Source organism: Corvus moneduloides, chromosome 13 (genome assembly GCF_009650955.1).
Source record: "Corvus moneduloides isolate bCorMon1 chromosome 13, bCorMon1.pri, whole genome shotgun sequence".
NCBI lineage: Eukaryota > Metazoa > Chordata > Aves > Passeriformes > Corvidae > Corvus > Corvus moneduloides.
Genome location: NC_045488.1, coordinates 15,572,327 through 15,586,882, shown reverse-complemented (window position 1 = coordinate 15,586,882; position 14,556 = coordinate 15,572,327). Strand labels below are relative to the sequence as shown.

The 14,556-nt window shown below is 41.0% G+C and overlaps 1 protein-coding gene and 2 long non-coding RNA genes across 3 annotated transcripts in view; 2 read left to right on the top strand and 1 right to left on the bottom strand.

Moving 5' to 3' along the window:
• The first annotated feature begins 3,873 nt into the window (after positions 1–3,873).
• Positions 3,874–9,913, top strand: LOC116450297. Its single transcript, XR_004242745.1, has 3 exons — positions 3,874–4,082; positions 4,789–4,881; positions 9,828–9,913. It is a non-coding gene; the product is annotated as an uncharacterized LOC116450297 (long non-coding RNA).
• Positions 5,862–14,556, bottom strand: part of KLF13 (Kruppel like factor 13) — a 34,227-nt gene continuing 25,532 nt past the window's right edge. Inside the window, exon 2 of the mRNA XM_032122589.1 lies at positions 5,862–11,393. Coding sequence (XP_031978480.1) covers positions 11,101–11,393 — 293 coding nt within the window. The 3' untranslated portion in view covers positions 5,862–11,100. The remainder of the gene's footprint in view (positions 11,394–14,556) is intronic.
• Positions 10,797–11,591, top strand: LOC116450298. Its single transcript, XR_004242746.1, has 2 exons — positions 10,797–10,882; positions 11,363–11,591. It is a non-coding gene; the product is annotated as an uncharacterized LOC116450298 (long non-coding RNA).

The window sequence follows — 14,556 nt, the reverse complement described above, 5'->3', positions numbered from 1 at the left end:
GGGTTGAGAGTGGGACACATCCGAGAAGGAAGATGGCTTTTAGCCAGGGCTGTGCTTATAGGCAACACTGATTCTCCTACAGCATCTAGATCTTTTCTGTGGAGCAGAATGCGGCTAAGGAGGAAAACACCCATGTTCATGTCAGCTCTGTGTCTGTGTCCCTGTGTGGTATCCACAGATGTGGATGGCAGTGGCTGCTGTTTGGTCATTGTCACCTGAGAGCTGGCTGAACTCACCAAGCTCATTTCCCAGGTAGCAATTCAGTCTGTTGCTGTCTGATGGCCTGTGAGGTGTTTGATGTGCCTCTGCCTTAGCTCTGCACAGTCACGACAGGCTGTGGATCTTTATACCTGATACAACCTGTACTGCAGCCAGTCTGCTTTGCCTTTGGCTTCTGTTCTTCACACAGTGACTCTTGTTTTTTGAGGAAATTGTCAGAGCACTCAGGTGCACATTAGCTATAGCGTAAACATCTCATGAATCTGGGCTTCTAAGGTTTGCGGACAATACTGCTGTCATATTTTATTATCAAAAATAATTGAAAGCAAATACAGAATATAAATGCAGCAGCATTGCATTTACTGTACAGTGCTTACTAAAATGCAGGTAGCACCAAGTAGCTGAAATGCTCATTACCCTGTCACGTGTGCAAGCCTTTTTAAAACTAGAAATACTGTTCATTAGTAGAGATACTCTGTAGCATGTCCTCATTCTTTAAATTGTTCTATCTATTCATGGAAGATGACATTTACTCTCCCCGAGCTCAAAAATAAATAGATCCTCATCCAGCATGTTTGCAAAGAGGTTTTGTGTAACCAGAGACATGAGGGCAAGTGTTTATCAGGCAGGAAAGGTATGATTAGGAATAGTACTGAATAAAAATTCCCAGGGATTTTTCCTAGCAATAGCCCTTCCTAGATCACAGTCGTGCTTGCAGGAAAGGCAGTCCTAAGTTAAAGATAATTTTTGTGTCATATGTCCCAAAGCAAGTCTTTTTCGAGGCACCTCAAAGGAAGGTACAGCTTTAGATCCTGACCGCTGCCCCCAACATGTTCCAATTGTGTCAGGTGTCTCACACAAATGTTCCCTGTGCTGTCAGGAATTTACAAGCTGGGCTCAGTCCAGACTGAGGTGACCCCTACAGTATATGTAACACTGAATGTAAATTGCAACTGGATAGTAGAGAGCCAGTGTTTTCCCTTGGAGCAGGGCAAGGATGCCATCCATCCCTGTGTGTGTTGATTGCAAGGTGCTGTGCAGAAGAGGCTGAGCAGGCAAGCAAGGAGGCCCTGCTCTGAAGCAGCTGCTGTTTGGAGTGCAGTGGGATGTGAGCACACCAACAGAAGATGACCTAGGAAAAGCTTTTTTCTTCTATGGTAACATGAACACTGGTAGAAGCCTAAGTTGTAAGGCTGAGGGATATAAAAACCATCGATATCAGTAAAATAACAGAATTTTAAAAGCATTGCACACATTTTCTGTCACATTTCAGCTTCTGTATCCAATAGGGTGGGGGTTTTTTTCAAAGGATCTCCTATCTCAGTTCATAAAGCCACTTTTCTGGCCCTGTACTTTAGGCAGATTATTTGAAGGACCTGGTGAGGGTGCTACATAGCTTGGCTGTGATTTTTGTCTCACTATGTAACTTCATGCACAGGCCTGGGCATGTTCTCAGGTCCCAGCTGGCCTCTCCCAAAGCCTGATCACAGAGAGAGAAATGGGAGCCTGAGCACAGCTCAGACCTAGCTAAAAACACAGCCACAGCACAGCTGCGATTTAAAGCTGGCCATTCAGCTGTGCCTTTACTCCTATTTAATAGTAGTTAAGTGAAGTGCTGTCTCCTTGAAAAGCTTCCCCTCTCTTAGCAAACACCATGAACATGCAATTTTTACAGTGACTTGTAGCATATTTTTATTCCTGAAATACAACTCTTCCATTTTAGATCTTAATCATAGTGATTTTGTGGAGAATAACAAATTTTCCATTCCTAGACTTAAAACTTGACTTTTTTCCTTATTTCCTTCAGCATTAATTATCCCTCCTAAAAATAGACAGGTGGGGTCCAAAAATATCCAGAGCCTTAATGGAAGGTTTCTTGCAGGGAAGCCAACAGCCAGACCTGATTTATTCACCCAGTCTTGTTGTTTGTGCAGACCCACCCTGCACCAGGTTCCTGTTTCCAGGCCTGCCTCTTGTTTGCTCACTCAGTTAATCAGTACAGCTGCCTTCGAGGGCACGTTAAGGGGAAACAATCCCTTACCCAGTCTTTTGGGAAGGTTGCAAAAGCTGGGGAGTGCGTGGCTGCTTTCAAACCCTCAGCTCCTGAGAGCAACTCCTCTCATGCAGGGAGGAAAGTGCACTAGATCATTTCTTTTGAAGGATCTGCCAAGCTTCTGTGCCTGGGAGCATGGGTATCTCTCCCTTGGCTGGCCCTGTGAGCTGGCAGCAGAGGAGGCACTGGCATTCCAGCACAAAACTTTCTTCTTTCTTCTTCCTGTCAAGTCATCGTGTTCCTCCCAGCAGGCTGCAAACACAGCTTGTACAGCAACCCCAGACGGGGAAAGCTTGGGATTTGTTTTACAACTTCCAAAGTCAACAAAAAGCTTGGAAGTTAAACCAAACCTGCAAGGCCTTGCAACTTCATGGATAATTTCGAAGTGTTTGAGTTGGTTCTCAAACTCGGCTCTGAGGAGTGGTGATTCCGTGTTCTGGTGTAGGAAGTCTTGATACAGCCTGGGTTTGGGGCCAGCCACTTGTGTGTGTGCCCATCTCATTACTCCCCTCTGGGCAGATTGTAGCTGTGATGTTGATTCTTAGACGTATGTGAGCTTCCAAGTGTGGCATTTCCAGAGTCCCAAACTGACTTTTTTTTTGCAAAGGGTGGGGCATGAGGCTTGAGGAAAAAAAAATGTAGGGTCTTTGAAGTGCAAGGCTTTGAAGTTTAAAAAAAGCTAGCAAATTCCTGCAGCTCACTGTCTGCGGAAAATCTGGAAGCTAAGACTTTTGACTAAAGAGCCTGGATAACATTTAAAAGTAACAGACTAGGGAAGTGTGGCTTTCATGTTTTAACTGTTCATGCAGTGGTGGAGAAGGTAAGCTTGATTCAAAGAGTGTGTACCGAACACAAGTCTCCGCCTTCCTTCTCTTCCGCTCTGAGGCTTTGAGTGCATTCAGATCACTGACATAAAATGTGTGTGTGGTGGAAGGGGGAGGGAGGAATTTCTCTCTTCCCGTTGCTATTGTGTTTTGTTATGTTTTGTGTCTGTTCAATTTGTCTCCAGGATCAGAGAAGTGACTCAGAAAGTTATTTGCACAACAAGAGAGCATGGGAAAACACAAACATTAGTCTCTTAAAGACACACAGCTCTGTTTATCACACACTGACACGCCTCACCTTCTGTTTGCTGGAATTGCTACCACATGAGGTACCTTACTCCTTCCTCTAGAACCCTGTTTGGATTTTGCACCTTAGGCCTTTCCTTTTGTCTCTAGAAAATTACGTCAAACTTCCCTACCGTATACTCCTTCCTTATTTTTCTATACTTATCTTCCCCCTCTTTAACTTACCTTTCTCATTTATTGCACCTCTCATCTGTTCCTCACATGGTCTCATCTCATCTTCCTTTTCATGCTGCCACATACATGAAAGTCTCTAACCAGCACCATCTCTCTTGTCCTTCAGCTGGGCCTTTTTTCTCAATGGTGTCCTCATATCCCCCAACTTGGCATACCACACATTCCCTCTGGGAGATGTCCCAGTCCTACCTGGTATGCCTTGGGGACGACACTTGGGTTAGCTCTGAACAAGCCAGCCTGGGCACTACGAACCTTTGGGACCCTTTGGATTATTCCATGTAAGTCCTAGTGCTGCAGGCCCAGACCTGCTGTGCTGTGCTCAGCCAGGCACAATCATCCAGTGACGCAGAAGAAATATCAGCTCATTAGAAACCTGGCAGCAAGAGGATCCTGGAGCCTCCCTTAGTCCAGCAGCCCCTGGTGCCAACCCCTCTTTTTTGATTGAATATTTGTTTCAGCCAAGTGGGAACCAAATATTAAATCTAACTCCTGCCAGTGCCAACCAGGTAGGACAGGCTGATCCTTTATTTACAATTATGATGAAGTAGCAATTATACTTGGGCTGTTTTCTCTTAGTGAGGTGGAGCTATTACTAAGCTCCATGGTTTGGTTTTGTTAGCAGACCTTTGGGGCCTGCTCTTGCCTATAACTCCCCTCAGGTTTCCTCGTGTCTCTTTTCTTCTCTTGTTTCCTTGATGACTTGTTTAACATAATCTTGTTCTCCAAGTTGCCCAAAGCACAAATCTGCCCCAAAGCCTATGTTCAGTCATGCTTCTCTCTTCCCCCCTTGCTGCTCACATATCTGGGCATCCAGACTGCATCCCTTTTCTGCTGCATGCATTGAGGTATCTATTATAATTCCTCCCTTTCTCTTTATCCTCTTAGCTGTGCCAGCAATGCACTGTAGCTGGCTAAAAACATGTGCTTGCCTGCTTCAACTATTGCTTGACATAGGTCCCTCCTCTGCTGCTCTTGGAAAACATGCTGCAGTTTCTGCTCATCTTGGGAAGTGCTGCCTTGCTTGCTTGCTCTGAAATTCTGTAGGAAGCCCCATGTGCATTCTGGTGCTGTACAAGCCTTTCTAGTCAGCTGCTACAAACACTTGTCTGATTGTCCTCACCTCATTTCTATTTCAGTCTTCATCTTCTCTCACTTTTCTATTTCTTTCTATTGACTGTGTATTTATATTTATGTTGCTTTAATCTCTTGCAGTCAGCTAGCAAAGCATGCCATGGGTGTGGTTCCTTGAAAAGCCAGCGCAATGAATCTTAAGGTGGATTACTTTGAAGCAGAAATGATACACAGGTAAATGGAAATACGAAAATCCCACCCTAATTCTAGCATTATTCTTCCTTCTCTTCTGAATTACTGGACTACTGCCAAGTCTATGAACGTTTCATGACAAATGCTGAGTCACAGGCAAGACAGAAACCTTTGCATTTAGGAACTGGAGAGGAGAAGCAGGAGAGAATGTGTTAACATACACATTTCAGAGTGTGGGTGCCTGGGTGGGAAGGCATGTTACATTACTGTATCAAGGCAGCAACTCCGTACTTAAACTGAAAAGGGATATTCCTTTGGAAAGAATTGCTTCCCTTTTCATCCTTCTAGCAAGTTTAGAAAACAGTATTTGACTGCTCTTCTGTTAGCAAACACAAGGTGGATGTTTCATTGTAGGAAGACTTCCAGAATGCTACTCTTCAGAGGCTATTATAACAAACAGTGCCTAAAAGTATTGTGTAACCTGTATTTTCAAGAAACTTCAGATTCATTCCTTCACATCTGCCAATGCCTTATGTTTTGAGAAAGTGGCTCAAATTTGTGTTTCAATTTTTTCATCTTTAAAATTAGGACAGAACATTTCAGGATGCTGTGAGATTACATTGCTACTGTTTTGACATGGTATTGCCACCTGCAGAGTTGACACCAGAAATTCGCAAAGAACTGGGCTTTGAAAGAAAGGACAGCTGACTCTCTGAACTTTAAGTCACACGTATTAATCCCATAACCATCTTGTAAAGAAAAATGCAATATATACAACCTTTGAGAAAGGAATTTCACTATGTAACTACAAAATACCAGACAAAGCACGGAAGAATACAAAACGAACATCACAAAAACTCTCTCTCAATGGTTAAAAGAAATACAATTTTAAACAATAGCACTGGGTGAAATTTAAATAAAGACACCAAACAAGATATCAAGTCTCAAATGAACAGCAGAAATATTAACAATTCATGCTTTTTAGGTGATAAATAGAGAAGGAAATTAAGAGAAAACCAATATTTCATAGTTATAAGTTTTATTTTGGAAAATGTAAACCTCACTAACCATGCATACAAGTTAAGACAATATTTTACAGTTCTTAATTTTCTTCCTTTTTCCATTTTTTCCTTTTATAGTTGTTGCATAGGACATTATCACAATATATAATCTATGCAATGCAAAATACATAAAAAGTTACAGCAGAGCAAGAATAGATGAACATATAACTGTACAACTGTAATACTTCAATGTAGTGATTTAAAGAGTTGAAAAGTGAGTCACGGAAGCTTTCATGTGCTGCTGATAAACCTGTACAAGTGAGGATGACGCTGGCAGCTTTACAGTTCACCAAAGCTGGAAGTTTAGCTGTGAACACATGCACACTCCCTGGCACACATGTCCTTTGTCCCCCACTCAGTGCTGGAAAAGCACATGTGCATGCACACACATGTCCCCCAAATGGACAATATACACAAGTAAATGCACCTGTAACCAGAGATGAAACTCAACCACAAATCTCCAACAGGTTCTAAAGTTCCAAATGCAATGGCATTTGGATCTAGGAATTTGGTTCAGGTCCAGCACTAGTTATAATGAAATGGATACCTATTTTTGCTCTGTAGACATCCCTTCATTATTCAGCGTGTAGTACAGACACACTGCTGTGTATTTATGTATACACACATAACACTATACAATATACACATATATATGTATTTTTATATATATATGTGCATATGCTTATATAAATCCATATATATAAATATATATTTTTATAAAAACCTATACCAATGGATGGGCTTTTGCATTTTATATTCTGGCTTATGGGATAAACAGGTATAATTTGGATATTTTCTTCTGCCTAAGGCTATAGCTCATATCCCCGAGAGTTACAAACACAGATGTTCATCATACCATTCACTGACATAGACTAGATGTTAGCACCCAATGCACAAACAGATGGTGTGATAGAGTAAAAGAGCACCTGAAAGTTAGTTTGTAGGCATGACCTGATGAACTAGTAAATCTAATGGCAATGAAAAGGCAAAAACAACACTGCACTTCATAAAGTAAAATTATGTAACTCAAAGCAGTGGAGAAGAGCAGTTGTGAAACTGGTATGCTCCTCACACAGCCTTTAATGCCTGGCTGCATGAGACAAGGAGAGTGCTGAACGTCTGGGCACAGGGTAATGAGGTTTAAAGGTATAGAGAGGCTCTCGTAGCTACAACTTATGGCAAGGGTTAATGCAGTAAAGAGGGTGGGATACATACAGGAATTAGGTGTTACCACCGAACAGAGGCTTCTGATGACTTGTCATAAATATATACCTTTGCAGTTATGTAAACAGATACTATGTATGTATTATAAAAGCAAGGAACAATTAATTTGCAGATACAAAAAATTCTCACAAAATCTAGCTGCCAGGAATTTACGACTGCTTTCTAACAAGCAGGATGAAAACTGAATTCATGTTGCCATTAGGCCTTTGCACAGGATGAGGTTAATGGAAGGGGTGTATAAGTTTCTAAGAGCATTTTTAGTTTCAGCTGAGCAGTGGTAGCAAGGTTATGATTTTCACTTGCACCTATTTCCTATAGCAAGGCAGTTCAGCTCAACACTTAGAGAGGAAGTAGGAATCATGGCTGGAGAAAAACAAACTTTCAGGGCTTTCTTAATAATAATAAAGCTGTTGCTATAGTCTGAAATGAAAAAAAAAAAAATCATGGTTATATTTTCTAAGAACACCTCAACAGATTGCATGGGGATAGAAGGAGGCAGGAGAGATGCACACTCCTCCAGGTGGAGAAACCTGCACCTTGCCAGAGCAGTATTTCCTGAGTGTGACATGTTTGTTGCTGTGCCAGGAGGCTGTTTTAGATTACACTGCTGGGTGAAACAACAGAAGGGTAAAAATCTGAGGTTAGTTTGGATAACCACACAGATTTCAAAACACAATTTGAGCTGTTCTGACTTCTTATATCTGCAAAACTCAGGAGGAACCATCATGAGAATGGAGTCTAATGACCTCGCTGATCATTAGACATTTCTAGCAGATGCCAGAAAACCCCAAACACTCTTTTTTCATATGAAAATATTAAGAGAAGTTCTTGCTCACATTCAGTTTTGGAAAATACTAGTGGTTTGGAGTCTATAATTTTATCCTAAACCTATAATGTATTAAACTTTTAATGGAGATATTTGAAACTCTAGCTGGGATTTTAAAACACAGTAACTTGACTGTCAGCCTAATACATGCTGAGGTATTTACAGCTAAGATGTAGAAACAAAGAAGTTTTAATGACCAATTTCAGAGAATTTCCTGAAAGTGTCATTATGTTGGCTATATACAGTCCCATGGTGTTCTCATTAAATGAACTGACTGAACTGGAAATTTGACTTTGAACCAATTTATTTTTTCCTGCTTAAACTTGGAGAATTACTAGTAATATCTATGAAGAATACAAGTAAAATGTTAGTTCACTGTTTGAACTAAAGATTACATAGTTCTGTGTCCCTCAGAATACGTTGTCCCATAACCTTTATATCCTATAATCACAGTACTAATAAAACTTGGTGCAAATACTCCTTCTCCAGGCTAGTAAAACAACTTGTTTGTAATGTATAAACTGATTCATGCTTAATTGTTAAGTCCTAAGTAAATGGACTGGAGTGGTTCCTCCTTTCCTGAAGATTAAATGATGCTCTTGTTGGAAAAGGTGGTTTTACAACAAAATGAATTTGGAATATGTAGCCTAAAATGTTTGCCAATACTTAGTGTTCCTTTTGATTTTGGTTGTTCCCCCTTTCCTCCATATATGTCTCTTAAGGTATAATGACAATGAGAAAAGCGTTTGACTTGTTTTGAAGTATGTCCACAAGACACAGCTGACCTGTAGAATTCCTTGAGCTAGATATCTGAAATGCCTCTCTACTAACTACAGCACAAGAGCACTTTTAGCAGTCACAGGAATGATTGGAATGTGAATTCCTGTCACCTGAATTCTATCAAGTTGTTAAAATTGTGTATCTCAGTAGATGAGATTTAAAAAAAAAAAAAAGAGAAGAGGATATCTGTTGAGGCCAACAGATCTGGTTTTCCCCTAACTACAGAGTTTGGGCAACTCATCACATTTACTCTATTTGTCATCTTGCAAAAAACCCTTACAATGTTCTTTTATTTTCTGTGAAATGAAACAGTAGAATTGTGCCTCGCACAACTTTCAATTCATAGGGGGAAATTAACAGAGGTGAAATCTGAAGCAAATGAACAGAAAAAAAATACTGAAACATCTGCACTTGTTTAGATTTACAGTTGTATAGTTGTATAAATACTTAGAGTATTTCTCTATACAACTAATATAATGTGTAGTATTAGGAAAATGTATATTATAGAAGTAAGTACCTATGAAACTACTTGGAAATCTATATTAGCTTCTCACAGTTAACATACAGTACAATAAAACCTTGCAAAATTGGATCAATGCAAAGCAGCAAGTAAGATACAGGTTCACTGGGAATCTGGAGGCATTCACTTAATATCAAATGACAGGTCTGGCGCAGAGAGTTTCTTTTCACATGCTACACTTAACTGCATTTATACCCTACAGTAAAAACAGCAAACATCCCAAAATTCCAGAATCAAAAGGACCTGAATTTATAATATGCACCATCAGTCCCATACAAATCAAGGAAAGTGTATTTGCTGCCAGTGAGGTTTTCAGTACATCACAATGCTCCTGGTTTTTTACTATATTTTCTACCATATAAAACATAAAAATCTACCTCTTTGTGCTCTATCTAGTGTTAAATATTTGAAAGTTACTGAAAACTAGCCAATATTCCCTTTCTGTTATTAAGCAGTTATTCAGAAATAAGAGCACCTTGCTTTATGCTGGTATGTGTATTTTTGAGAAACTTGAAGTAGTGCTGAGCTATAATGTAATTTTATTTTGAACTTAAAAATGCATATTTTATTTTTCCAGTCAGAAGATACCTTATGATTTTCACTTCCTTTTATCCACAACCACAATTCTGATGCAACAGAATACAGAAACTATGTCTTAGCCAATTTTTCTTTCTAAGATACAGCTCTTCAGCAGGTAAGTACCTTGATAACAGTTTTGGTGGGCATTGGTTCAGTAATGCTATTTCCATAGTTCATTAAAAAAAACCAAGAAGAAAACAAAGGAGGAAGATATAAAAGAAATTGTTCAAGTCAGTGTGGTTTGATCTGAATATTCTGTTGGTCCCATACTGAACAGGCAGTGCAGACAACTTAACAACTTGGAGAGAGTGACAACATAATGTCTCCAAGATTCCAGGCCACCTTGCAATAAAATGTTACCCAGTGTAAATTTGTTTCTTTGCGATTTAGGTTACTTATTTAAGGCATCTTGTGGAAAATTTTTTCTCAGAATATTATCTAGCGTGAAACAAACCAACAAACAAGTTTATCAACCTCACAGAGATTTTTGCAGTAGGAAGTTGGTTTTGGAGCATCTTCAGCATGAAGTGAGAAGACAGCTTGCTACCGTAAGCACAGGGCAGCTTGAAGAAAGACAAGACTCCTGTTTGGACACTCCCCAACATAGGTGTATAATCAGGAAAATAAACAATGGAAGAGTCCAGTACTACATTCCAGTATTGGGTCGATTTCTGTATTGTTTGCTTGCTTTTTATTTTTTTCCCCAGTGTGTGAAAGAACCTAACAAAAAGCTTCTGAGTGCAATTATATTTACAGACTAAGGCTGTGGTTAGGGTGTGTCTTCATTGTAATTATTGTGTAACATAAATATCCATCCCTGAGAAAGGAGAAGTGGGACACAAATCCAACACAGTTGATTTTTAAGTGTATGTATGCTCATATTGTGCAATCCGGTTTTAGAAACTACTTCGACACCTGAGGTGAATTAAGCGGATTTTTTTCCTTTTTTTTTTAGATTTTTTTCATTTTCTTAAAAAGAATAATGAAGAGGATCCAAAAATGTTTGCAAAATATATGAAATATGGAGACAGCAGGAGTCACTAAGTGTAACATGTAAGTCTGTCTGTCCATGAGGTTAGAATAGCCACTTGTGTGGTTGGGTAAAGAAAATCTGACTAAAAATTGCAGTGGGAGGCACCTATTTACTGATTTTTAAAAAAGAGGGTGGGAACTGAAGGAGGGGAAGCAACAGAGTTTTTAAATGTGTGCAACACAAACAAAACTCCACGTTAGGCATTAGAGGCAAAGTGCTGACATCCAGTGCAGGTAGTCTATGGGGAGCTGGCGGGGCTGATCGTGGGGCTCGAGGCGTCCGAGCGGCTGTAGTCACTGACAGAGCCTGTCCGGGAGCTGCTGCCGCTCCTCCTCTTGAGCATGCTGGGGTGGAAGTTGGCGTGGCGCCGGGCGTGCTTGGTCAGGTGGTCGCTGCGCATGAAGCGTTTCTCACACAGGGGGCAGCTGAACTTCTTCTCTCCGGTGTGAGTACGGTAGTGCCGGGCCAGCTCATCCGAGCGAGCAAACTTCTTATTACAGCCCTGCCAGTTGCATTCGAAAGGCCGCTCACCTGCAGGGAGCAAACACGGCACGGTTAGAAGGGAGAGCAGCGTCTTCCATGGGCTATTCTTTTGTGTGCAGAAGATAGAACTAAAAGGTTGGAAGCCAGGTGGATGCCACTTGGCACTAACTGGATGGAGAAGGTGTGTTACCCTCTGCCAGAGAGGAGGCTGCTGTAGTATTCCATTAAAAAATATTGTCAGTCAAACTAGTCATGTATCTTATTTGATAACTGGGTCTTCAGGGATGCTGGGCTCCTGATCCTTTCATGGATATCACATCTTTTATTTCTTGTGGTCTGTTGAACTTTGTGACTTAATAATATCTGTACTGAGTTTTATAGTGAATACACTATTCCTCCAAGCTCTCCCTATGTGTCTGACTCAGTGCTGAAGTTCAGAAGGTGTGATGAAGTCTTCCTCTTCAGCTATTTAAAAAGTTACGGTAAAAATGCAAACCAGCAATTTTGAGGCACTGGATGTGAGGTTCTCACCTTGTATTCTCCACAGCTGAGCCTGTGTTTACTGCACTTGCTACGAACTACTACAGTTTCTCTTGTTCGCTGCCTTAGGTCTCATTCTGAAGTGAGGCAGGGAGCGCTGTATTCCAGCTGGGGACAGGTGTCACCTTGAAGGTACCAGCCTTTTTTGAATAGCTAACATAAACCCCATGAGCTGTGACACTTAAGCTTGGAGCCATGAGCAGTGAGCTCACAGAAACAGTGATCTGGTGACCTGGTGCAGTTCTGAACAGATCTCAGACATGGGACAGACGTCTGGTGCTGTCCTAGGGCTGTGCTGGAGGTCTGCACTTGGGCACTGTGGTAGATGTGCAGCCTGGGAAGCTGTGCACAGGCTGCAGACAGAAGTAGCCTTGTTGGGTAGATGGGTATCTGGAATATATTCCCAGCTTCATCACTGACGTGCTGCATAGCTTGGGCACCTCATATTATCTGCTCCCATCCTTGGTTTCTCCATTTGATAAAAATGAAAACGTTAAATCATGAAATTTGCTGTCTACTACTTCTGCATATTGGTTTGGTTCTTACTGTCACTGAGTCTGAACATCACATATTCTCTGATTTTTATTAATTGAGAACATCTTACTCTTTTGTGAATACATAGACTTAGCTTTTTTTTTAAAGTTGTAATTTTAATAACTTCCTACTTGCACTAATCCTAATGTTTCTAATTCTGAATAGCCTGTTCAAGAGGCCCAGAGAGCTATATAAATTCAGGGCCAAAATAAGAAATGAAAGTTCTCTCCACAGTACACTAAATAGGAAATGCAGAAAGAAGTTAGCCTCCTGGAGAAATTCGATGCACCTTAATTAAAACTGTCTGAGAGCAAAATTGACCCCAGCAAGTCTTCAATCTAAGCAGCCAACAATCTGCTTTAAATTCACAGATTTGGCAATAACATTTATCTTCAGAATCTGCTTAGGAAGCTCCTGCTCAGAAAAATAGTTGTATAGGTTCCTTTTCTCTCTGTTCATGTGTTTCAATGAACAGACAAGCAAGTCTTTTTTAAATAGGATTTTGTTCAAGAATCTGGAGAAAGCAAGTGTCCCTGATGTTTCCTTGATTATTTAGGAGAAAAGACCAAGGCTCATTAGAATCAATTGTTCGCAAGCACATTTGGTGGATTTCACTACACCTACAACCACAATGGATAGTGCACTGGTTGTATCTGTGCAGCGCACACAGAGGTTGTAGTATGGAGAACCATGATCACCCCCTCCTAGGGACTGGCAAAAGGCAGCAAAGATGAACAGAACTGCTTTCAGGTGGCTTCCCCTGACCTAAAGCCTAAAACATTCAGGGTTCCACAAATGAATTTAAGAATAAAACCACAACCAACTGGATTTAAAGGATACTGTCTGTTGCTTAAAATAACCCATGAAAATCCATTCAATGTCCTCCTTAGTCTTACCCTGCCTGTAAACTGTCAGGGACTGAACTCTCCATCTGCTGCTAGAAATGGGAAACAAATGTGTTTTGGCTGTTTGTCATGTATCCAGGCATGTGCTCTTAGATATGTTCCTGCCTGTGGTGGGACATGCCTGTGGTGTGACACCCCTGTTGGGTGACCACATTCACTGGTCTTCTCCCTATGTTTTGGTCATACTACAGACGTACATCTAAGAGGACTTTGGTACCCTTGGGAAGAAGGGCAGTAAGACATTGTCTGAGGGGTACATCCGGCCTGCAGAATCAGAGCTCCTCATCCCTGAGCTATGGCATCAGTTTTTAGTAAGATAGTGGCCTTTGGATGTTTCTATTGCCTGAGTTAATTTATCTGTGTTTATTTTCACTACAAATGGTATCAGCAAATGTACTCCACCTGAAGAACTGTCCCATGAAACGAGTGCTTTCAGACAAGGAAGGCCAAAGTTTTCATGCAATGTTTTGCTTCTGTTGTTGACACTACCATGAAGCACAGACAAAATGGTACCTTTTGTGCTGATTCGTTTAATGGCACCAGCTGCTCCTGTCCATGGTTCTATCATTTGGCAGCCAGCAGTAGGCACAACATTCCAGTTCCTAACAAGAGAGGTGGTTCTGAAGCAGGATTGTGTAACATCAGTGTTATCCAGCACTAGCAGGTGATGAAGGGATTGCACAACTTATCTGCCCTTCTCCTCACTGCACATCAGATCTGGATGAGAACATTCAGGTTCCCACCCACCTGTCTGATTTGATGTTAATGATGGTGGTGAGGATTTGGGTGCTGAGCCAAAAAATGTGGTACTTCTTCCACTATATTTCTACCATCCCTGTCCTTCTCCTTCCTAGGGACTATTTTCCCCCTCAGTCCTCTCTCGTCTTTTGCATCTTCTTGGTACTTGTCTTTAAGTTTCTTGGCCAAGTGATTTTCCACTGACAGCTGGCATCACTCTCTAGTAGTGGTAATAGCTCTCTAGAGTACTTCCCAGCTTTGTTGAGGTTTAGCAATTCCTCCTCGAAGAGAAACTGTATTGTGAGGAAATGCTGGATGCCTTGTGTGAAGACATAAGAGTCATTATTGTTCATAAAAAATTAGTACACAGTCTGGAACAAAGTTGCTGCAGGGTATTAATTAAGGCAAGACCCAGCTGCTGCTCCAAAACCACACATGGAAATTCACAGTCTGTCATCATTCTCATCTCTCAAACAAAAGGGATGTGGTTTTCT